General features: G+C 41.4%; 3 protein-coding genes across 3 annotated transcripts in view; 1 reads left to right on the top strand and 2 right to left on the bottom strand.

The window, feature by feature from the left end:
- Positions 1-249: 249 nt before the first annotated feature.
- On the bottom strand, positions 250-3,655 carry haus1 (HAUS augmin-like complex, subunit 1). The gene is made up of 9 exons (XM_034890783.1): positions 3,444-3,655; positions 3,190-3,364; positions 2,437-2,572; positions 2,188-2,322; positions 1,864-1,987; positions 1,035-1,100; positions 854-925; positions 597-644; positions 250-494 (listed from the first exon to the last, which is right to left on the bottom strand). Exons 1-9 carry the CDS (start codon positions 3,462-3,464, stop codon positions 450-452), a joined length of 822 nt encoding a protein of 273 aa, XP_034746674.1. The 5' UTR covers positions 3,465-3,655; the 3' UTR covers positions 250-449.
- An 899-nt stretch (positions 3,656-4,554) lies between these two features.
- mis18a (MIS18 kinetochore protein A) lies at positions 4,555-10,237 on the top strand. Its single transcript, XM_034890655.1, has 5 exons — positions 4,555-4,855; positions 5,125-5,191; positions 6,273-6,395; positions 6,679-6,781; positions 9,636-10,237. The coding sequence occupies exons 1-5, from the start codon at positions 4,615-4,617 to the stop codon at positions 9,714-9,716; spliced, it is 615 nt and encodes a 204-aa protein (XP_034746546.1). The 5' UTR covers positions 4,555-4,614; the 3' UTR covers positions 9,717-10,237.
- A 5,012-nt stretch (positions 10,238-15,249) lies between these two features.
- Positions 15,250-22,377, bottom strand: part of hunk (hormonally up-regulated Neu-associated kinase) — a 9,082-nt gene continuing 1,954 nt past the window's right edge. Inside the window, exons 2-9 of the mRNA XM_034890244.1 lie at positions 20,986-21,278; positions 20,188-20,243; positions 19,719-19,854; positions 19,470-19,597; positions 18,383-18,509; positions 18,048-18,216; positions 17,667-17,829; positions 15,250-16,908 (exon numbers count right to left, since the gene is read on the bottom strand). Coding sequence (XP_034746135.1) covers positions 16,160-16,908; positions 17,667-17,829; positions 18,048-18,216; positions 18,383-18,509; positions 19,470-19,597; positions 19,719-19,854; positions 20,188-20,243; positions 20,986-21,278 — 1,821 coding nt within the window. The 3' untranslated portion in view covers positions 15,250-16,159. The remainder of the gene's footprint in view (positions 16,909-17,666; positions 17,830-18,047; positions 18,217-18,382; positions 18,510-19,469; positions 19,598-19,718; positions 19,855-20,187; positions 20,244-20,985; positions 21,279-22,377) is intronic.

Here is a 22,377-nt window from a genome sequence, read left to right as displayed (position 1 = left end):
ACATTCCATTAGGGTTAATGATGTTTTGCAACAAACAGGAAAAGGAGGAGGTAAACTGAGTAGGTGATCAAAAAAGAAAGATCTGGATTTATATTTTGTTTCTCGAGTGTGTCTTGAATGGATCTTATATTTAAAAAAAAAAAATCAGTTTTTCTTTTAAAGCAGAATTTCTTTAAACATAACCACTGTGGAGGAAATCACATTTCCACTTTTAGGGAGGTTGCTTTATTTACTTATAACATTTGAAAGAGGAAGAAATACGTAAAAAATGCAGAAAGAATGATTGTCAGAGGGAACTATTTTTAACTCTAACTTCCCGAACTAAAACCTATGGGTCTTTAGAGGCAGACGGAGGTTGGCCAGTACATACAAACAATTACTTTATTCTTCTTTAAACACAGATAATTTACAGTTCAACACAGATAACATTTTACCATTACAAAACATCGTCACTTGAAATCCATATTCATCTCAAGTTGGGAATCAATTGCAGCCTGGAATTGGGGGAAAGACAATGGCATTAAAAAAAAAATAAAAAATAAAAAGGTAAGCAGCCACGTCTCATCCATCTTCGAATAAACTATTAAGATACTCACCAATTCTCTTTTTGCTTCTTCTATTTTCACTTGAGCAAGAGATGGGCTCTGTGGTGGTTTAGAAGGTCAAAACAGAAAGTTGTTCCCAAACATGATACACCCATTTTTGTCAAGTTGCTTTAATTAAGTCTAATTTACACACATAAATATACATTACATTCCTCAACAAAAAGGCCTTCATTATAATAGTTAAGGTATCATGAAAGCACTTTGTTGTTGGACTGCTAGAAGACAAAAAAAACGTAAAAGAAACGTACCGGGCTTAAGTCCATGTAAGGCTCCAGTTTCTTTTTCAAAGGGATTATTTCTTGTTTCAGTGCGGTGACTTCCTACAGAGAGGAAAATAAGATGAAGCATTTTAAACCCTGAAAGCAGAAAGTGTTACACTTTCATAACAATGGTGCTCGACTGTGTTGCATGTGTAACCGCTGATATTACCTCAGCGAGCTGCACAATAGCCTGGTGGGTGATAGACTTGTCCATGTTCCTGGATGCAAGTTGAGCCTGCAGGATAGATAGATGGATGAGAATAAAACAGCCAACCAAGCTGATTTTATATCTCTCTCTCTCTCTGGTCCCTCCTGACAATGTTACCAAGGCTAGTAACTGTTGGACCTGTCTGCAGTATCATCTCCGTGCTCTAAACCAGAGGCGGTAACTTGATGCCCCCATTATACCCGGGTCAAACTACAGTCTGTCTTTGTTAACAAAATAAAACCCCATAGAGGAAAGGGCTGTGGCATGCCAGCAGATATTTGCTGTTTTTCAGAAAGCAATTTCTGCATCTTTGGTAACATTTTAGAAGCATCTTGGTATTTGTTTCAGTGGAAACATAATTAAGCATAATTGCTTTAAGGCATTAAATTGAGAGCACCTTAAGTGTGTGTTATTTTCTATTGCTAGGTTCTTGCAGATGGTTTTCTAGAAGACTCTCCTCACCATCTCCATCTTCTCCCTTGTACTAATTGTGTATTTTTATGCCATTGGTTGCCAATTTCTTTGTGTTGCTTTCTCTTACTGCTGGGCGGACAATGAATGCCTCTTCAGGCTGCATAGCAAGTTGTCATTTGAACAATTTGGCTTAATTTTCTCCCCCAGAGCAAACCTCCTGCTAAGATATGAATATTTGACCAGACCAGGGCAAAATGTAAAACTCTTACATGTCTTAGCATTTTCCGGCCGCCTTATCATTTTCAATCGCAGTATATTGTATCATGTATCAATACCTCTATGCAGCTGTTCCAGATCCAGGCGTAACACCACATACCTCCGCCCTCTCCCGTCTGCTGCTGAGGTCTTTAGTCTTTGCCATCACAAAATCCATGTTGAGCAGTCTCTCCTCCGCTTTGGCACTCTCCACTGACTGGGATTTGATAGTTTTGTTGATATCCCTGAAGACAACAAAGAACAATGATTACAGGTGAGGTACAATATGTGAAAGCAAATCGTTCATGTCTGTTGTAACTGGATGTGCCTACACACAGTATGTCATAGCCCAGGACTGTGTGTTTGTTGTAACTATGACAATGGTACAATGCAGTAGTAATATCAACATGCAAAAAGTCCTCATTCTCTGCATCCGTGTTCTTACTCTTGTAAACTGCTCCGCAGCACCAGAGTAAGACCAAGTCTCTCTCTGAGGGCCCTGAGTTCCCTCTCGAGTCTCCTGTTTGACTTCTCTTTTTCCAGCAGTTCGTTGGTGAGGTTGTTCATCGCTGGCATAAAGCTAGACAAGACATAAAAATACAACTGTGAAACCTCTCAATGGTAACGCTCATGTCTTTAATCAGGGAAACTACTGCCGAGAACATACACATAAAATAGTTTGACAGCAGGGTACCTGCCCAGTGATGTGTCTCTGACTCCAAGTACCATGGCAGTGTCCACTAAAGCAGACAAGTAGTCGGCAGCAGGCTTTGACAAGCTTGCACAGGACAGACCTACACCTTGTAAAAGAACATCACGGAGATGAGCACCTACATGGAGGAAACACAGTTCAGTTATGTAAAAGGCTGAGAGTATGTTTGCTTGTTTGCTGGTGTGTGTGTGTGTGTGTGTGTGTGTGTTACACTTGACAAAACGGCATACAGTAAAGTGAATCATGTAAAAACACAGAATTGAAGGTTTGTAACAACTTGGCTCTCATTTCCAGAGTTGTGGCCATCATTTTTATGAATTTAAAATAATTGTTGATATCTGTGTGGCAGATTCCTAAAAAAAAAGTCCATGGGACAAGAAACACAAGTGATCCCGCAATCACTGACATTACTGACAGTTCGGGGAAAAAGGCTAAAGGGTGGCTTGTTTACAACCTGTCTGATTAATCATGTGTCTTTCCAGTTCACTGTGTTACAGCGATGTCACTGTGTTTCCAGATTTCAGCTATTACTTTAGTGAGTACAATGTTATCCCAACTGAGGGAAATTATGATGGGAAAACCTACTTAAATAGGCACAGAGTTGTAGTAAATTGGAGTTATCCTTTAAGATAAGCAAAAGTTGTTTCCTGATATCTTTAAATCGCCGAATAAAAGCGACTTTGTATCAAAACTATAAGTATAATTTCATTGTATTTATCTCTGCTATGCACTCACCCTCAGCCTGATACTCTGACGCTTTCTGTTTGAGGTCTTCTGTGAGGAGACTTGTGTCACTGCACCGGGCTTCACTGGACTGAGCCAGCTGGTACAGGATGTCCACAGTCCTGGTGTTGACCTCAAAGTGGGGCACCGGCTGATCTCCGAACACAGCGCCGAGCCAGCTGTTCACCTGGGGAGAAGGGTCACGTTTACCTACAGCCACGGAAGTAACTGCATTAACTTCTAAAGGCATGTTAGCAAGACGGTACCTTCTTTATCTTTTCACTCATGGCGACTGGAAAGGCAGCAGCAGCCACAACCACTAGCTTCCTACAACTTTTAGGTGCTCCCAGAGGGATAGAGAAATGGCTCTATGGCTCTGGTTGGTTCCTCAGTCCTTAAGCAAAAACAACAACAATTTTAGCTTTCAGCTGTTTTCGCGCCACCCAAAATAATTCTATTTAACTTCCGGGTTACAAGGCGATGTTAAAGAAAGGGCAATGTGAAGATACATCATGGATGTATCATAGACTGTATACGGTCTATGGGATGTTTTAAAAGAAGAGATATATCCGTGAAACGAAGATTATTTTTAAAATAAATAGAAATTGACAAAGAAAAGGACGGTTTGAATAAATAAAGCTAACAGGGTGACGAATTTTTAAACGGAAAACAACAAAGCTCTTGGTATTAACAAAGTGTTTTTTACTTTTGGCTCCCAAAAATAAACATCAGCCATCCATTACAGCACTTAAAATATGGGTAAATATAAAATCAATTCATATATTCCAAATAATGTATGGCCCAATCAGGTCAGTTGGGTAAAACTAATCAACATCAATAATTTCCTTTTATTGTGTTATATGTGTTTATTGTGTTATATGTGTAATCTAATGTTTCTAATTGTTCATAAAAGGTCCTGGAGAAGTATGTGAAAACATCCCATGTCAAAAAATGGGATTGGCTTGACCTTGGTTATCAAAAGTATGCACATAGTTTACTGTCATATTTGCCTTGTTATTCACTATTGTTATTCAACATCCAACAATAAATATGATACAGACTTAGTTCTTCCCAAGGTGGCTTTTGGCTAAGATGTATGCGGTTTTAAAGATTACAAAAAAAAGAAATTAAGAACCACTTCTGAAAAATATCTCTATGCAGGCCACCAAAAACAATTAAAATGTTCCGATTATAAATATAATATTTGATTACATGTAGACACATAAACGCTCATTCACTACCATTTTTTAAATTAAGAATTAAATTACATTAAGACAAAAAAAAGGAAAAAAAAGTGTCGGGGAATTGTTTTCTAGGCTCTGAGCTAACAGACGAAAGCGGAAGTACACTCAAATAACTATCTTGCGTCCTTTGGATACTTCAGGTTCTCGTCTTCACTGTCAACCCACCCGCGTAGTTCGAAACAGCTTGGTTGAAATGGCGGCGAGGCAGAAGTCGTTAAAACACCGACAGAAAAATATAAATACCACGTTTGAGTCCAGTATAGACTCCACCGCCGTCGAAGAAAAGTTGTTTGGCCAAGCAGAGGAGGACGAGGACGGTGACTGTGACGACGACGGACCTGTGGTCTTTATCTGCGGAAAGTGCAAGTTGCCTGTTGGAGATTCAATGTCCTGGGATGGAAGTGAAGACTGCCAAAACCAAATACGACTGAAGCGTAAGGACGTTTAGCATGCTTGCTTTTCTACTTTTAGTGGTAAAACGGAATGATTCTGCATAAATTAGTTGGGCGGATTATCAGACTACCCCCCCATTCATTCCTACCAATAGCTTTCTACTATTTATCACTGGAAGTTAGCTTACGTTAGCTTGTTATTGTAGTTTAAATTGTATGGAAATGGTGCATTCACAGGAAGTTGTAGAGGTTGGGAACTTCAAGATTTAGACGTTAACGTTGCGCTGCTGACAAGTTTGTTTTGGTCTTAGGGGTCACCGACAACGTCGTGGTTGGAGAGGATTCTCGCCTGCATGAAGCAAGCAAACGATCTCTCTGGTAAGAAGGTTCTGCCCATTAGTGAATTAACTACGTGTTAAAAATCCTTTTACTTACCAATACAACAATGTAAACATATTCAATGACATTAAAACGTTATGCACTCACATTTTTACCCGAGTAAAGGTTTAGAAATATTATCAGCAAAATGTTATCAAAAAGTATCGAAATAAAAAGTGCTCATTAGGCCTCAGGATTGCCACTGTCGGAGCTATACTAGTTGTACCAAGCTACTTGGAAGAAGTCAAAGAGCCAGAGATATTCAAATCTACAGAAGGGAATTTAACTTTTACACACACTCGACAAACAGAGGTTTTCAATCTACCCCAGTGGCTCAGTCACGGTAACCCAGCTAATGTAAATAAACATGAACACTAAATCAAGACTAAAATCTAAAAATGCATGACAAAAAAACACTCACAGAAATTCATTTAAAGACTTAGGCTGAATCCCATTTCTCCATCTTACCCCTTGACCCTTGAAACCAAGGGGTAAGGGTTAGGGGTGAAAACACACCCCTATGAAATGGGACACCATAAAGTAATGACCACAAACTTCCAAGATGCTGTCTCTGTCTGTTGATTGTGTTTATTTTGACAACAGTGTCATATGCATTTATATATTTTATAGTTATTTTATGTTCAGTTTGGTGGTGCAGAGTCAGATGCTCTTATCTGTGTAGTACTTAGGTCTGTTTGTAACACATGTGTATACAACACATGTGTAGACAAACACACATGGTGTGTTGTCTATCTGTTTTAGTTATCACCATTTTGAATGTCATTGATGGTCAGAAAAAACACTTTGTTAACAAAAATCTGTCTTTATTGCCCGATTAATTAAACATAATAGGCAAAAACATTACATAAAATTATGTTACAGAACCATTATCAACTATTAGAACCATAACTTACATGTCACACACATAAAAAGCACTCAAATGTGTAAAACTAAAAACATACACACAAGCAAAAGAAACAAATTAACTACATCTATTCCAGTCTGATGCCTATTGGCCAGTAAGATTTCTTAAATCTGATCTGAAAGTGTCATTTTTTTTTCTGTAATTTTCCCTTCGCAGTCTGATCGTGGATCTATTCTGTCGAGGCTGCAACTCGGTGCTTGGTATGGTTTACGCTTCCACGCCTAAGAACCTGGATCACAAGAGATTTGCATTCTGTCTCAACGTAGCAGACATTGAGAGGTGTGTTTAGGGCTGTACGAATGTTTAATTACACATGCATCAGTTTAAATGTGTTTAATGGGATTTAGATCAATTTTTGAAGAGAGTGTAATGATCAAAACATTTCTGTTGGCTGTAAAGAATGTTGGACACCAGTGAAGTTATTCCTCAAGATTACATTATGTGAGAAGAAAGTCCCCACAGAATTTGTCTTCTTATTTACTGTATATAAAAACACGAGTATAAGCATCTACACTCATCTAAGTATTTAGCCCTCTACTATTACACTGTGAATCTTTTTCAGTTATGTGCTTGGCTCTGCCAGCCAGATGTTGGCAGCAGAGGGCCCCAAAGAGCAGCCAGTCACACTGGAGTACAGAGGCATTGTTGAACAACAGCTGACAGAGGTAAATTACTGCTGCTGCTTTTCTTTGTCTGTTTTCTCAGATATTGTATCAAATGTGTCATCCGCTGAGCAGAAAGTCTGACCTAAACCTGGTTGCAATGTGTACTAGTTCTCCAAACACAGGTAAAGTTTAGTCCTTTAAAATGGTATTGTTGTTTGGAAAAAAACTACAGATCCGTCCTGCACATTGCCAGTTAGGAGTCACTGGTATCTGTGTTGCGTTGTGTTGTTGACAGTGCTCTCACATTGCTTCAGAGCAGCTATCTCATTGATTATCAATGCACAGGTTGCACTAATGATGACATCAGCTTAGTTCTGGGAAGCCTCACTCCTGTGACGGGCAGACGTTCGTATCAGACATTACCTCATCTCACCATGTCATCCCTGGCAAAGTGACTTCCTTCTTGTTCTTGTTTTAGATCAGATTAAAATATTGGATATTTTCAGTAAGCATCAATCAAAGCATCCATTTCTGTTTATATTTTTCTGTACATTTGGACTTTTAAACCCTTAAAAAAATGTCTGACACATTAGTGTTATTATTAGAAACATGTAGAGGGTACTTACATTTTCACTGGAATAGTGTTGTGGTTTGGAAAGTTATTCCAAATTGTCCTTTGTTAAAAAATATCCAGACAACCACATATTGGCCAGTAGGTGGTGCTAGTGTGCAGGAGCACATGGCAGCCCTCCCACACTCCTGCACCAAGGACAATAGATGTGATCGGCAGCATGTTGAGGAATCTTTGTTGGAGGAAAAACATGTTTTGCCCATGAAGTGTCTTTGTTACTAGAGCTGGATACATGCATGGCATTTTGTTGTATTTGGCAGTGAATTTCCTGCAGGTGACATTTGACTACTGTGTTATGATGTAATCTGTGGAACAATATTGGTTATACACAAGAAAAAAAAGCATTGCATGTCAACAATAGAACATTAGATGGGCTTTTTAGTCCGCACGGAGATGTCATGTCTGTGTATTACCACACCAAGTAAGTACTGTGTCGTAGGGCTGGGCAATATGGAGAAAATCAAATATCACAATATTTCTGATCAAATACCTTGATATTGATAGCGCGATGGTTTTGTAGTGTTGACTATTGATGCTTTTACAAAATATTTACACAATAAGATTTTTGATAAATAATCATCAGTAATGTGGATATAATGACTAAGTGGTTAAAGGCAAATAATAGAAAAGTTACAACAGTCTGGTAAGTTCAGGAAATGACATCACTTTACTGTAATGCAGCCTTTAAAACCAGGAAAATACAACACTTGTGCCCTATTACGATATCCAAGGTATAGGACGATACCTAGTCTCATATTTCAATATTGTTACAATATTGGTGTATTTCCCAGCTCTACCTTGTCATTTTCTCTTTGATAGTTTTTCTCTTTGAATCCACTTTTGTGAACCTCCAAGAAAATTATATTTCAGAATTTTAACTCTTTAGTTAATCTCATGCAACAGAGCCCATGCCACTGATATAATAATGTTGCCACACCATGTGTCACTCAAACAAAGGAGTGCGCCGTAAAATGAATTGAACGGACTTAACTCACATTCTCTTAAATCCACCTCGTTGCTGTGTGGGTAGGCTGTAGACTAATCTGACTATGGTTACGTCCCGATTGTATTGATTTTAGGTGGATTTATAGCCATTATTCCTCGTTAGTCATTGGTTCATTCTAGCAAGATTATAAAAGCCTTTGGGGCACCCGGATAGCTCAGTTGGTAGAGCTGGGGGACCAGAAACAGGTTTCCTCCTTAACCCAGCGGGCTAGGGTTTGACTCCGACCTGCGGCCCCGAGCTGCTTGTCATTCCCACCTCTCTCTCCTTTCATGCCTTCAGCTGTCCTGTAAAAAAAACCATTATAAAGACCTTTCACTAGGTCAAGAATTAAAATCTATTTTCTACCGTTTTTCTACCTACATATTAATGGCTGTTTAACTGACAATTTCCACTATAATTTATTTCAATCCCCGTTGCGTTTGAGTTCGGGGCCCGAAGCTGTTTTGCCAGCAGTCAGTTTTCTCAACAACATTTTGAAATAGCATTCTCAGATGCGTATGCCCATCCACAACTCGAGTGGCCATTGATACTTTTGGGTGTACCACTTAACGGATTGAAAGCTTTTGATCAGAAAGTTTTACAGCCGACTAATTTATAACTCTGCAGTTCCTCAAGACCCGAGGAAAGTGTCCATGTCTTGCTTCTCAACTGCTGGAACAAGATTGGGAACATTCAGAACCGTAAAAAGAAAAAGAAAAACAACAATACAAAATGATCTGCAGTAGCATGGGGAGAGCAGAGGTCAGTTAGGAAAAAAAAACTCCCAAAAAGAGGACACGAGAAGGTTACGAGGACATACGGTAGTTGTTTTGTGTGTGGATCAAATGTTTCAGTTTAGCGGCTTTCAGGTGTGAAAAAGCGCTCGGAATCGGTAGTTCCAGCAGGTATCGTCTCCAGCATTACAATGTCCAACGATACCCAGCCCTGAACTCTTTGTCCTCAGCTATACTGCATCTAATGCATCATGTCTGTCTGTCTGTCTGACTCGTAGACACTTGTTTGGGTTTTCCATCTCGTACACTTACTGAACTGTCTCCCCCACCCTTCCCACTCCCTTTCTTCCCCCCTTCTCTCACTTCTTCCTGCTGCTCCCTTTATTTCCCACTGTTCATTTTCTCCTCCATTTCGTCCCTGTCCTTACTCGTTCATATCCACCTATTCCATCCGCTCTTTACTCATTTTTCTGCTGTTCTGCCCTTGCTGTTCATCTTCATGTGCCAATCCGGCCCCTTTTAAAACCTTCCCCGTCTCTCCTGCCTGACCCCTTCCTTCCCTAGATGAAAATGCTGGTCATGTCCATGGCACAGAGGCTGGAGGAGATTGATGCTGGCCTTCAGGAGGAATGCGTTGTGGCATGACGATGAAGAACATCACCTTGTCTGGGTGGGTGCTTTGTCCAGGTGTTGAACGCGACTTCTCGCCCGTACCTTTTTTACATTAATGTTTCCTCCTCTAAGTTTCATCTCAACCACATTCCCTCAGCCACATGTTTTTGCCAAGCCTCACCTTACACACACACACACACACACACACACACACACACACACACACACACAGCTTCCACTCCGCTTTGTCCTTATAACCGATGGTGAAACAAAGACTGCATGCACATGTAATCAATCATGTTGTCAGCTTGGCTCCTGTGGTTTATGGCACCATCTTCTCTGCAGGTCTCAGAGCAGAGTGAATGTACGCTGTGAGCAGAATGTTTATTTGTGCAGGATTTCATCAGGTTGGCTGCAAACTCAGCAAAATGCCGTATTGATCTGGCCACTCAATTCCACACACACTTTTTTTCTTTGTTCTCTTCCTCAAGCATGGAGCCTTGAAGGATTGCTGTATTTATGCTTTTTATTGCCTTGTTGTGGCCAGAAGTGAACATTTGTTGAAATTGGATTGAAAAAGACACACACTTAGGCAAATTCTTCTTTTACTTAGGTATCATCTAAAGACTTTTCTGTCTTTTTTTTTCAAATATTGCCAGAATGTTCTCAAATGGGCAGCAATTTGCATCCCTTAATTTGTTATTCTTACAATGACTCATTATTGGTTTGTTTTATTTGTGTTTGTTCATAGTTGCGTCTTTTGTATGTTTGTGTAATAAAGACATTTAAAAAATTTTATTACATTATAATGGCAGTTTTATATAAAGCAGCAAACTAAACTAGACAACTTTAAATTACCAGGTTAATCTTTTTAAATGTGTGTTTCAGTGCATTAAGATTGTTGGGGATCAGTGGCTCATCCTGCTTTGCCTAATTAGAAGTATTTCTCGGATTTACTAATTAAACAGCATGTTTAAGGTCTTTGGTGTTAGGCAGCGTGGTGATTATGTAAAAAGGCTCAGTGTTTGTTTACCAACTGACCTCTAATGTGCCTAGCAACACTTTCTACCAAGGCGGGAAAGCGGCTATATGCTGTACCGCTTGCCCTCTCTCACCCACAAGGTTTCATCAGCTCTACAGAACAACAACAGCTAGAAACGGCCAACCAGCATGCTGTATCCATGGGCAGGTTGCGATGGCAACTGAGAGCGCGTGCTATGCATGATGCCTGTTGCCATCTCGTCATCGCGTTCACTGCCGTAGGTACTGCCAGCCAGCTCGTTGGCCGGCCCGCCTGTCAACAGACGTTATCCCCCGCTCGCGCTCAGACCCATACACTGGGGAGGAGTCCTGAGTGGGAACAGCCCCCCCCCTCCAACGCCCTAATCTCTGTGTGATGTTTTTCTCTCTGCTAACCCCACCCTTGCCCACCTCCCTCATCTGCTGAAAAAAAAAAAAAGTCAAAACAACAACAAACAAGCCAGCATGTTTTTTTGTTGTTTCTGGTGATGGGTGGTGTTGTTGTCTTTATACAGTCCTCGCTTAAGATGGAGGTGCCTTCATGCATCCTGCACAGAAAGTGGATGATGCAAGCCAGCCAGCCAGCCAGCCAGTCAACTGTCCACATGTGTGCTGTTATGCCCTGTAAGACACCGATTATTTTCCTGTTTGTTGTTCCATTCAGAACATTAGAGCTTAAAGGTTAGTAGTTGTGTGTGAAGTTAGCGTCACTGTGAATGGCTCACTGAATGGCCTTTGAACTCATTTAGCTGTTTTACATATAGACATCGTGTTGCTTGATGCATTGCACCGCTGAATGCAATTATTGCACCGTATTCACCTCATTCACCCCTTAAGTCTCAACCAATCATTACCACCCACACCAAGACTAACTTAGAAACATACACACAAATACACACATGCATCAGTCAGTAGATCTACACACATTCTACAAGCACTCAGGGACAAAGGATGAATAATGCAGAGGTTGTGTCTGAGTGAAAGTCGCCTCCCCTCTTTCCCTCCTTTTCACCTTCCCTAAGCAATAAGGAAGCAATGTTGCCATGGAGGCAATGAAGCCTCGGCGCGCTATCAGCCAATTAGAGCCTTCCCTGTGTGAAACATGAGGCCAATGGCTGCTCGAACTGATGCTGCTGTTGCCACAGACACTGAGATCCTATTGGCTGAGCTCTGCTCTTTGATTGAATTTCTGATCTTGTTTTTGAGAGAAAAAATATCTCAAGGAGTGCCACCTGTGTGCCAACTTACCAAATATGTTTGTTTTCATTTCCACAAAAGGAAAAGGATTACTTTGTGAGAGGGGAAATGTTTCTGTTACAAGGGGTTTAAATGCAGTTTAATTGTTGGTGCAGTAATAAAGTGGGATATGAGGAAAGGGATTTCTTTCTGGCACTAGGTACATTCTTAGGTGTCTGGGGTTTTGTCAATTAAAAAAAGGAAAAAAACAAAATTAATTTGATTAATGGCAATATTAATTAGTGTGTGTTTCTTTTTCTGCCCTAGCATCATATTATTTGGTTTTCCCCTGACAAAAGAACCACACCCCACCAGTTGCTCTTTGCTCCTTTATGACCAATTCCTGGTTTAACTCTTCTCGTCTCATACAGTGATGTTTTATCTGTGCTGTGCAGGTGACATCTCTGCACCTGTTAATTCAAAATGTTTTCACACGGTGCCTTTGTGTAAATGATACCCATATATTTGATATATCAAGTACACGTTTAATCCTCCTTAATTCTCCTTATTTGTGTTTGAAAATATGACATTAAAAACATTTACGTTGTAGAGAACCAAATTGAACTTTTGACACTTGGTTGATCCCTTTCCTCACATGGTGAGGTTGCTTGTCACATGTTTCAACAAAATCTTCTCTTTAGCTCTAAAGTCATTAAAACAGTCTGGTCTCATCTTTGTCTTTGTGTCTGATGGACTAGATGGCAGGTCAATTAGCGAATCTGGGAGGTTGAATCTTCCAAATTAATCTGTGGAATTAGTGGGTGTAAATGGATCTTGGTGTCAAAAGCATTTGGGAAACTTAGCCCAGTTCTTTTTTTACTAACAGCACCTCTAGGGCGAAAGCGTAAAGTCTCTGATAAGCCACCGCCTTCTCATTTCATTAATCACCTTCATCTGTGTCTGCGATCAAAACAGGATAGCCGGCCAGTCGGGGACTTGTCTATCGAAATAACCCAAATCCCCTTTTAGTGCTCAAAGCCTCCTTAGTCAGAATCATCTGCTTGTTTATTTCCCCGCACATCTTTGAGTATGTACGATGTCTGCCAGGAAGTCTCTCACTCTCTCCTCATTTTCTGCATGTGTGAGAGCTGTTGAGGAAGGCAGCACTTTTTAGTGTGTGCGTGCGTGTGTGTGCGTGTGTGTGTTCATCACTTTGTAGCAGGTTAATCGTCTGTTTTTCTCAGACACAAAGGCTCGTCCTAATGACACCCTGGTGTGTGTGTATGTGACGAGAAGGGGCTGAAAACAAGATTAGTGTCGTCAGGATCTAAGCCTGAACAGATTGACAGAAAAAACGTCCTGCAGTACAGTAAGTGGTCAGTTTGGCCTCTCATTAAAAGTGATTTGAATATTAAAACTAGTTTTTTGTGTGGTCAAAGACGAAGAAAATAATTCTATTCAATAAATTACTCCAGGATGTGGCATATGTCTGCTGTCTTGTTTTAGTCTCAATTTAAATTAAAGTTTGTCAAGATGTATGGCTTGATGAGGAAAAAAGACTATACATATTTTCTTTAGGCACAGAAAGTCATCTAGCATCAAACTTTCATCTAGCATCCCAAATATTTCTGAAATCAATCCTGGAGAAATCTGACGTATTAACCCCTTTCTATTGTTTTGTACACAGAGTTATAAAATTTACCCTAACACTATTATAAAAATACCAGTGCTGATGGTGGGGATGGGCGTCTGTTAATCAGACTAGTCATTGTATTTTGACCTGTTTACACAGATTAACGGCAAAATCATCTGTCAACAAAAAATATTTTTTTTGTCTTTATTTCATTAATATGTATGTATTCCAGATTCAACTGCTTCCCCCCCCCCCCCCAAAAAAAAAATCTACACCTATGACAGGCATTACCTGTACATGCCCTGTAGTGTGCACTATCCTTACGCTCAGCGCTGTGGTTAAGCCATAGTATTTATGGGGATTTTGAATAACTGTCCGCCTGTTTTTGATAAACAAAAGGCTCCAGCTATAATGCATTTTTGAGCCACTATTGCCCCTTGGCTTTTATCAGCTTAGCCACGCCAGTTTAATCTGACAGCCCTGTCTTTGTTGTCCTGTGCATGTCTATGTTTGTCTCAGAGCCCCTTCTTTGTCTCGTCAGGCCAGTGTCACCCAAAGAGGTTTATGATGGGGGACACAGCTGAGTAGATTAGTCTCTACTGTGTGTGTGTGTGTGTGTGTGTGTGTGTGTGTGTGTGTGTGTGTGTGTGTGTGTGTGTGTGTGTGTGTGTGTGTGTGTGTGTGTGTGTGTGTGTGTGTGTGTGTGTGTGTGTGAGAGAGTCAGTCAGTCAGTCAGTCAGTCAGTCAGTCAGTCCGTCCTAAGGATTCTTCAGCTGTTCCATGGGTGCGTTTTTCTTTTTTTACCCACCACAGGTGTCCTGTGGGAAATGTACTGTATATGGTATGTAAGGGTGAGACAAGTGGCACATTGAGGTTGTAAAGTAACTTAAAGTATTCCGTAGCAGAGGCCAAATTTCATGAAGTGCTCACGGAGCTGAGAGCTTTAGGAATAAATTATACGCCCCAGGCTGGAATTACTTGCCTGATTATAGTTATTCAAGTGTATTAAGTTAATATTTGTTCAGCTAATGATAAAAAGCTGTGGATGTGTGCAGGCAGGGTAAAATAAAAAGGAAGCCAGACAGTAGGTAGATACATTTGAAAGACCAGACAGACACATAATGGATTCAGTATAAATTTTTAAAATACTTTATACAGCATAAAAATCTCTTGACACTCAAAGAAAACCATCCATTACAAAATCTTACAAAAGACCCCCCCCCCCCCCATGAGTCTATCAATCTCAGTGTCAACCAAAAAAAGGTACAGACAGAGACACAATTTCAAATGGTGACAGAACTGTGCGACTCGTGAAACATTGCATGCAACTGCTTCATTTGGACAGGAAGAGGTTTCATCTTGACGTGAGGAAGCCTTTTTGTCAAATGGTTTCATGAAGCAACTAAGACGTGAAAATATCGGGTCAATAAACATTTTACAATCCCTTCATACAGAATAAGTGACAGGAACACAGGAGTCGTACTGGTATTTACAAGCACAATTTTCACATCACTCTCAGAGAGCTCTTGGCAAATACTCGTCATTGCATTTAACACTTAAGACTATTGCACAAACTACAGCATTAAGACAAAAGGAAGTTAATTATTTTAATGGATGTACGTGATCCTTCCACCATCATACCTCAGCCTTTGGTGAGATTGAAACTTTAAGGCTTTTGACGCTCAATCTTTATTTTATTTTTTAATTTTTTTACAAAAACAGGCTGTGACAAAGTCATAACTACGCCTTTGACATATTCTCATGGGTCGTAGAGTTGATGTAACACTCGTATATAAAAAAAGTTATAGCTGTGAATTATTAGTGTTGTATTATAGTTCATGAGAATGCCATAAAAAGCAAGAGTATGACTCATCTCTTGGTACCTACTTCTATTTCAGTGCATTGATTCTCATGGCACTAACGCTCAAGACACTGCAACGCAGTGGCAAAATCCACACAAGCATCTCACAATCAACTGCTGTTGTACATTAATGTATGAATGATGCAGAGAGGTAAAGGATGGTAAACACTGTTGTTACTTCAGGTTTTGGTTTTTAAGAATAGTGCAGTGAGCTTCTTCATCCAGGCAGCATTGAGGATACGGTGCCAGCTGGCTGGAAGTCAGTGGGTATCTTAGCGAGTGTTTTCACAGAGACAAAACATTTATACACGTAATCAGGGTTAGGGTAAGAGTTGGGGACTGTTAGCTGGTGTGAATCAGTCTGCGGGTCAATTAGTAACCAGTTACAGCAATACTACATAAGAGAGAAACTCTTAACTCAGTCTATAATACAGTGTGTGTGTGTGTGTGTGTGTGTGTGTGTGTCATGATGTACCATGTGGATGTCCACTCTGGATCTAGGCCACAGCGAGGTTTAGTCGTTGCTCAGGGATCTGTTTCAAATCTCATCTTCTTAGCGTCACCACTTCTTATTACATAATGAGAGCGGTAATGAGAGATACAATATTTTAGACTCTCACTCAAACCAAAATGATCAAGTCTGTCTTGAAAAGTGGCTCAGTTGCAAAAAAAGGGGCAGTTCACAGTTCAAAAGGCCGCTCTGGAAGACCTCTCCAACTTAAACAAAATGTTGAGAGGGGCTTTGAGTTCAGTCTCTTTCTTTTATTTTCTTGTGTTGTGTATCCCTCAGCAAAGGGTCTTGAGTGCACCTGAAGCACAGAGGAGAGTCTGCATGGGGTAGGGAGGCGGGGACACCACTTCCTCAACTACCTGTTCTGGCCGGAAAGAGAATGGCTGCAGCTGGACCTTCTTCTTTAGGATCTGTCCAATTCCCATCGAGGGGAACTTGCTGCGGTGCGTCGGGCTGTCGGGATCGCTGCTGCCGCTGTTGGAAGGAGGACTGAATGCTGAGGTGGGGTTGAGGGGACTGAAGGCGGACTTTGGAGGGCTGAAAGCCGAGCTCCCCGGGGGGCTTCCTACAGTGCTGGGAGGGCTGCCGCTGGTGTCAGAAGAACCGCCCCAATCTGACGAGATGCTCTTCTTGGGCTGCGGGTGGACAATGAGGACGGGGGGACTGGGGATAGTGGCCTTCTTTAAGTAAGAGGAGTCGGGTTGGAAGGCAGAGACGTGGCGCGGCGGGGACAGAGTCCCGTTGGTCAGCTTGTACCAGGGTGAGGCAGGGGTGTCTTCAATTTGCTCGGCTTTGGAGAGGGAGCCGAAGGAATGCATGCCGATCGGTGATGGTGCCGGTGGGGCAGGTATGTTGTGTTCTGGGCTCGTATTGACTTGTGGGAGGGTGGCCAAGCGCCTCCGTTGCTGAGGGGTGTTGGAAAAGACAGGTTGGATCTCTAGATATTCCATGGAGGAAGAGGCGACGGTGCCAGGTGGTGCCAGAGGTGAATTGCGATGACTACCAGTTATGGCACGCAATAAACCTGAGGAAGAAATGACAAGCGTTTTTTGTCAAGATTTCTGAAATACTGTTTTTTTGTTTAACCGCCTGCAGGTACAACTAAAGGAAAAATTGACACCTGCAGCTTCTCTGAATTATTTTGAGTGAGTGCCTTGCGTGTGTAGATCCTATAGGTTATGTCAGTGAAGACATACTTCTGACAGGCAAAGTGTTATCTAAGGAACATGTAACAAGCAGGTGTAAAGGTAAGGGGAACATTCTGTGTAAAGACCAGGCTGTCCTGACATGCAGGATTTGGATCAGCCTAGGCTCTATACCTCCTATAGGCAAATGAGGAGAGGGAAAGGAGCTAGACCTGGCTCCGAGCCACCTCACTTGTAAGGTATTTTTCAGTAGTGTGACTCCAACCACAAATCACACTTTGTTCAAAAATCAATTAGAATAATGCTGCTGTGTTTAATAGATTACATTCAGTTTACTTCTAAATATTATACTTCTATAGTATAAATTACATTTTAAAAAAGTGGTTGTGTGTTTGTCCCTACGATTGACGGGAAACCTGTCCAGGATGCTTCCTCCCAGATGGGTGGGGGGGTGGACGGATGGACAGACAAACGGATGGATGGATGGATGGGTAACTACGTATGTGTGAAGAACATGCATGCTCAGTCAACCTACCCTGTATGAATAAAGGTAAATAAAATAGATAGAATAAATAAAGTGGTACTTTTTAAAACAAATACAATTATTTATTTTTGACTGCACCATCTGATCCCTCACCTGTTTTGTGTTTCTTCTCCTTGCTGGGTCCCTTGGCGACCGCCAGGTAGACAGGTGTCTGCTTGGGGGGTATAGTGAGCTTGTCCACATGCTTCCTCCACTGGGTCTGGAAGTATTCGCTTTTCTGCTTTTCTCCTTTCTTATTTTCTTGAAACTGCATCTCCTAAACAGACGGGGAAAAACACATTACAACAACCTTTAGCATTTGACAAACCTGTTGTTGTGTAACCAGTTGTATTTCCTTATAATTTATGCTCTCTTGTAACCCTTTCTAGACACGCACAAATGCACGCACAAATGAATTTGGGTAGAGTCTTGTGTTTCCTGTACCCTCTGTCATTGAGAATGGCATGGGACAGGTTTAAGCAAGGATTTCCTTACCCTGTACTCTTTAGAGAGTCTCTTCATTTTCTTGTTGAGGAGGAAGTAGACAGCAAGAGTGTGGCAGGCACGGTTGGTGAGGACAGCGCTCAGCACCTCACTGTGCTTGTAGCTCATCTTCTCCGTCATATGCAGCAACACTGTGTGGTTTATTTCCTCTATGTGGATCCTGGACACAGAAATTGAATGCAGAGCGAGAAAGTTGATGCTTTGTGATGCTTTAAATGTTATGCAATAACAATTTCTATGTTTGTGAAAAGTAAAAAGAATAAGAAAAAAAAAGAAAGGCTGAACTAGAAGACATACTGCCGCGAAATGCAATCTTTAAACTCTACCTGTTGAGGTACGGTGCCCCTGTGTTCTTGTTGGCCAGCTGTAGCCAGGAATCAGCCATCACCTGATGGATGTTGGGACGCTTGTTGGGATCTGGCTCAAGAAGCTTTTTCAGAAGACAGATGGCAGCTAAGACAGAGATAGGGAGAAGGAATGTTAATTAGCTGCCACCGAAGTTCTACTGGCTGCATAGAGGAACATTTTACAATACTGAAACATGATTTTACATTACATATTTTTCTTCAGATATGTGACTGCTCTTTTGGTTGACATCTATGTGACTGAATAGTAATATTGCGTTACGTCTCAGCCATCCAGCACACCCCTTAACTGCTTGACTAGTTTTGATTAGTTGGAGCAGAAGTACAAGTTTCCCAGTCCCTTGGTCCTGTCACAGTGCACAACAAACTTGGCCTTCATCCTACTCACCATCTGTCAATCCAATATAACATAAGACAGTCAAGACAGATGACTCATAGTTACTTACATAACTGAGTTAAGCAATCCCTTACTGGTATTAGAGTGACACTGTTGTAACAGGAGTAGCATGTGGTTTGAGCGTAGCTACTTCCAGGGAAGAATAAGTTCCCGTTAAAAACAAAACAAAAAAAACCGGCCGCTGCCTTCTCAAGAATTCTGACTAACTCTGAGGCAAATACCAATAACAAATCAATCATTTTTCAATTAGTCCCAGCGACTTAACAGGAAAAGATAACAACACATAATCACACAGATGAAACCTGTTGCTCATTTTGAACAAACACAATTGCTATTTTGTTAGTGTACTTGTTTACTCGTACTCTGTTTGTTGCGTGCAACGCTCCACAGATCAAGCAAGGGGCCTCTCTAGGCAGACCAGAACATCAACATTCTTTCTCCCACTGGCAATAAACCTAAAATTACCTAACCTACATTAGATAACCTGACATTATCTTGTGTACATCTGACACTAGACAGATTTCTCAAGTCAGTTTAATCCTGAGGCATAGCAGCCTACATAGTAGACAAGTTCATATTTTCTTCACCATAGAGCCTTGTAATCTATGATTGATCACATAGTTGCGCATAAGTGCGCGCATTAGTGTGTACCTGTGGAGAGCGAGGGAGGTAGAGGGTTCATCTCTTTGTCCACCATTTTCTGGTGCAGGGCTCGGAGACTGAAGGGCTCCACGGTGAATGGCAGAGTTCCAGTCAACATGGCATACATGTTCACACCACTGGGAAGATCAAAATACACACTTTAGCTCGGAGTGCACTTGTGAAATAAAAAAATTACTTAAATAAGTTGATATTTAGCAACAATTGATTACATTTTGAGAAAACAAGGAGTACACTCACATGGACCAGACATCCACCTTCGGCCCGTACTTCTTCCTGGAGAGCAGCTCTGGGGCAGCGTAGGCCGGACTCCCACACTGGGTGCTGAATGGATCTGAGTATCCCAAGATGCCTGCGCAGTTACTGAGGCCAAAATCTGAGGGGCAGAAGAACCGGGGTGAGTGTTGTTTCTGGTGTTTTATTACTGTCTTTTCAGCTCACTTATTAAACTAGTCGCCCCTGTCCCAGTGTGACCGACACACACAAAGGCAGATTAGCACTATGATAAGAGGACAGGACATTAAATTGCTCTTAGCTTTTCAACCACATGCGGGACACTGTGGTACTCTGCATGTCCCACTCAAACTGACAAAATCTTTACTTTTTAATTGAACTAATGACATTTGTGCATGTTTATTTCACGGGAAATTGAAAAGAAGCAGCAGCATTGCTGTAAATGATACTGTAAATGTAAGAGTTTTTGAGTTACCTATGAGTTTTATGTTGTCCTGCTCATCCAACAGAAGGTTTTCTATCTTCAGATCCCTGTAAGAGTGTGACACAGAGTGTCAGTGTTTACATTAGAGCAATCACACTGGCACAAGCAGGCGGGGTAACCCCCCCTGCCCCCTGCAAGCCCCAACACATACACACATGCCCCTCCCAATGTGGGTCACGCTGACTGATTTTCAGGGTCTATTGTGTGCCTCTGAGTCCCTCCTTAGTCTTAAAAATCCTGTTATACAGTTATCTACCTAGGCCATCTCTCAATAATAGAAATTTAGTTCCCAGGCTCTGAGCGACAACTAATTAAATAATCCCAGGAAGAGCTTTGCAAAGTTCATATCTGAAATTTAATTTAGATGGAATTTATGTGTGGCTTTTTTTCCCTGAATCAAATCAAATCAAAACATTTTATCATAGGATTGTACAGCAGTATTTGTAGGAGTAATGCACTGGACTGATTAATATCTGTGCACAGTGCATGGAAATCCAGCTGTTATATATATATATATTTTTAAACCCTATCTATTTACTACAATCATTCTTAGCTGCTCCCTTAGAAAACCACTTAAAGCATGGCAAGTATGGTTGTTTGTGGATTAACACTTATGTGCACAATTTGGACTTAACTCAGACTTTTAGAAAAAGGATCATGTCTCATGTCAATATATTCAGAGGCATTTCTACAATTTTTTCTCCCACATTGGACAGCAACGTGTGTTGGCTCTGTGTTTATTTTTCTCTCTCTGCATTTGTCTGAATTGTTTCAGGTGTATTTTATTACCTGTGCACCACTCCTGCCCTGTGCAGGTGCTCAACGGCCAACACCAACTGCCGGATGTATTTCTGAGTCTCCCGCTCATCCAGGCGTTTCTTGTCATAGATGCGGTTCATGAGGTTCCCGCCAGGACACAGCTCCATCACCAGGTAGTAGCTGTTCTCTGTCTCCAGGATGTCCAGCAGCTGTGTGATGTTGGGGTGGCGGATCATCTGCTGGATGTGGCCCTCTCGCCGCAGGTTCTTGGTCACATATGAGTCCTTCTTGGCCTTTCGCTTATCGATCACCTTCACCGCCACCTGGAGACATTGAGACAGGAGAAAGAAAGGTAAGAGTCGAGGAACAACTTTTAGACAAAGCACTGACTCGTCAGCTTAAGTTTAGCTCTTTCCCCGTATTATATTGTGAATTCTACCCATGGAGAACAGAGCACTAGTGCACTACTGTGTCTCGGAGAGAGGTTTCACAGATTGGTAGTGTAACAGGTGACAAGCTTCTCAGTCTCCATTGCAGGGTACATAACTCGACACTGCCCTTTCCCTCACAGCTGCTCCCAATGTGGGGCAACGCAGACGCTATAGGGCCCTGAGGCTGCAGGGGGGGAGGTATGCATGTGTGTGGGTTGGAGGAGTTTCTGAACCAACATAAACTAGGGTAAAAGAAAATGTTACCCTTTCTGCTGAGAAGGCGCCAGGGCCAAATGGACAGTTGATATTCCCCCATTTGTCACGGAGTTTAGTTAGTCAGCTAAACGCACATGAGGAGTGGCGACAAATGTAGAAAGGAGACCTGGGAAGGATAAAGCAGGGCTATTTTTCTGACGCAGATTCGACAGATACACTGAGCAGAACAGATTCCCGGACAGGTGTGTTGAGCTTTTTCTTAATTACTCATCCTAGCATATTCTTTCTATGTTTCTCCGTCCTTGTTCTCTCATTGGAGAAGAAATCTGCAGTCTCCTCATAAAAGCCACAGAACATGTCCTTTATGACAAACACTTCCCTCTGTAGGTAATTACATTCAATAACGTACCCATCTACTCTATTTCATCCTTTGCCTGTGTCACCTTGTATCCTGTCTAGACGAAGTTCAAGAGCATGGCTACTATACACAGCAAATCATCTCAAGGGGAGCCCACAGACATGGAAAGGCATGACCGGTGAAACTAATCACCATATCCATTAATGAAATGGTGAGGGCCAAAGTGGTTGTGTGTGTTTCTTCTCTTTCTTGTGTCCTCTAGCTTGTCTTTCTGTTTTACTTTCGTCCTTTTATCTCTGATAATTGATTCACCTCTGAGAACCTTTCTACAACTGCTAATTAAACCTGTGTGTGTGTGTGTGTGTGTGTGTGTGTGTGTGTGTGTGTGTGTGTGTGTGTGTGTGTGTGTGTGTGTGT

This window comes from Etheostoma cragini, chromosome 13, assembly GCF_013103735.1.
Source record: "Etheostoma cragini isolate CJK2018 chromosome 13, CSU_Ecrag_1.0, whole genome shotgun sequence".
NCBI lineage: Eukaryota > Metazoa > Chordata > Actinopteri > Perciformes > Percidae > Etheostoma > Etheostoma cragini.
Note: the sequence above shows the minus strand (reverse complement) of the source record. Positions and strands in the feature narration are given on the sequence as shown.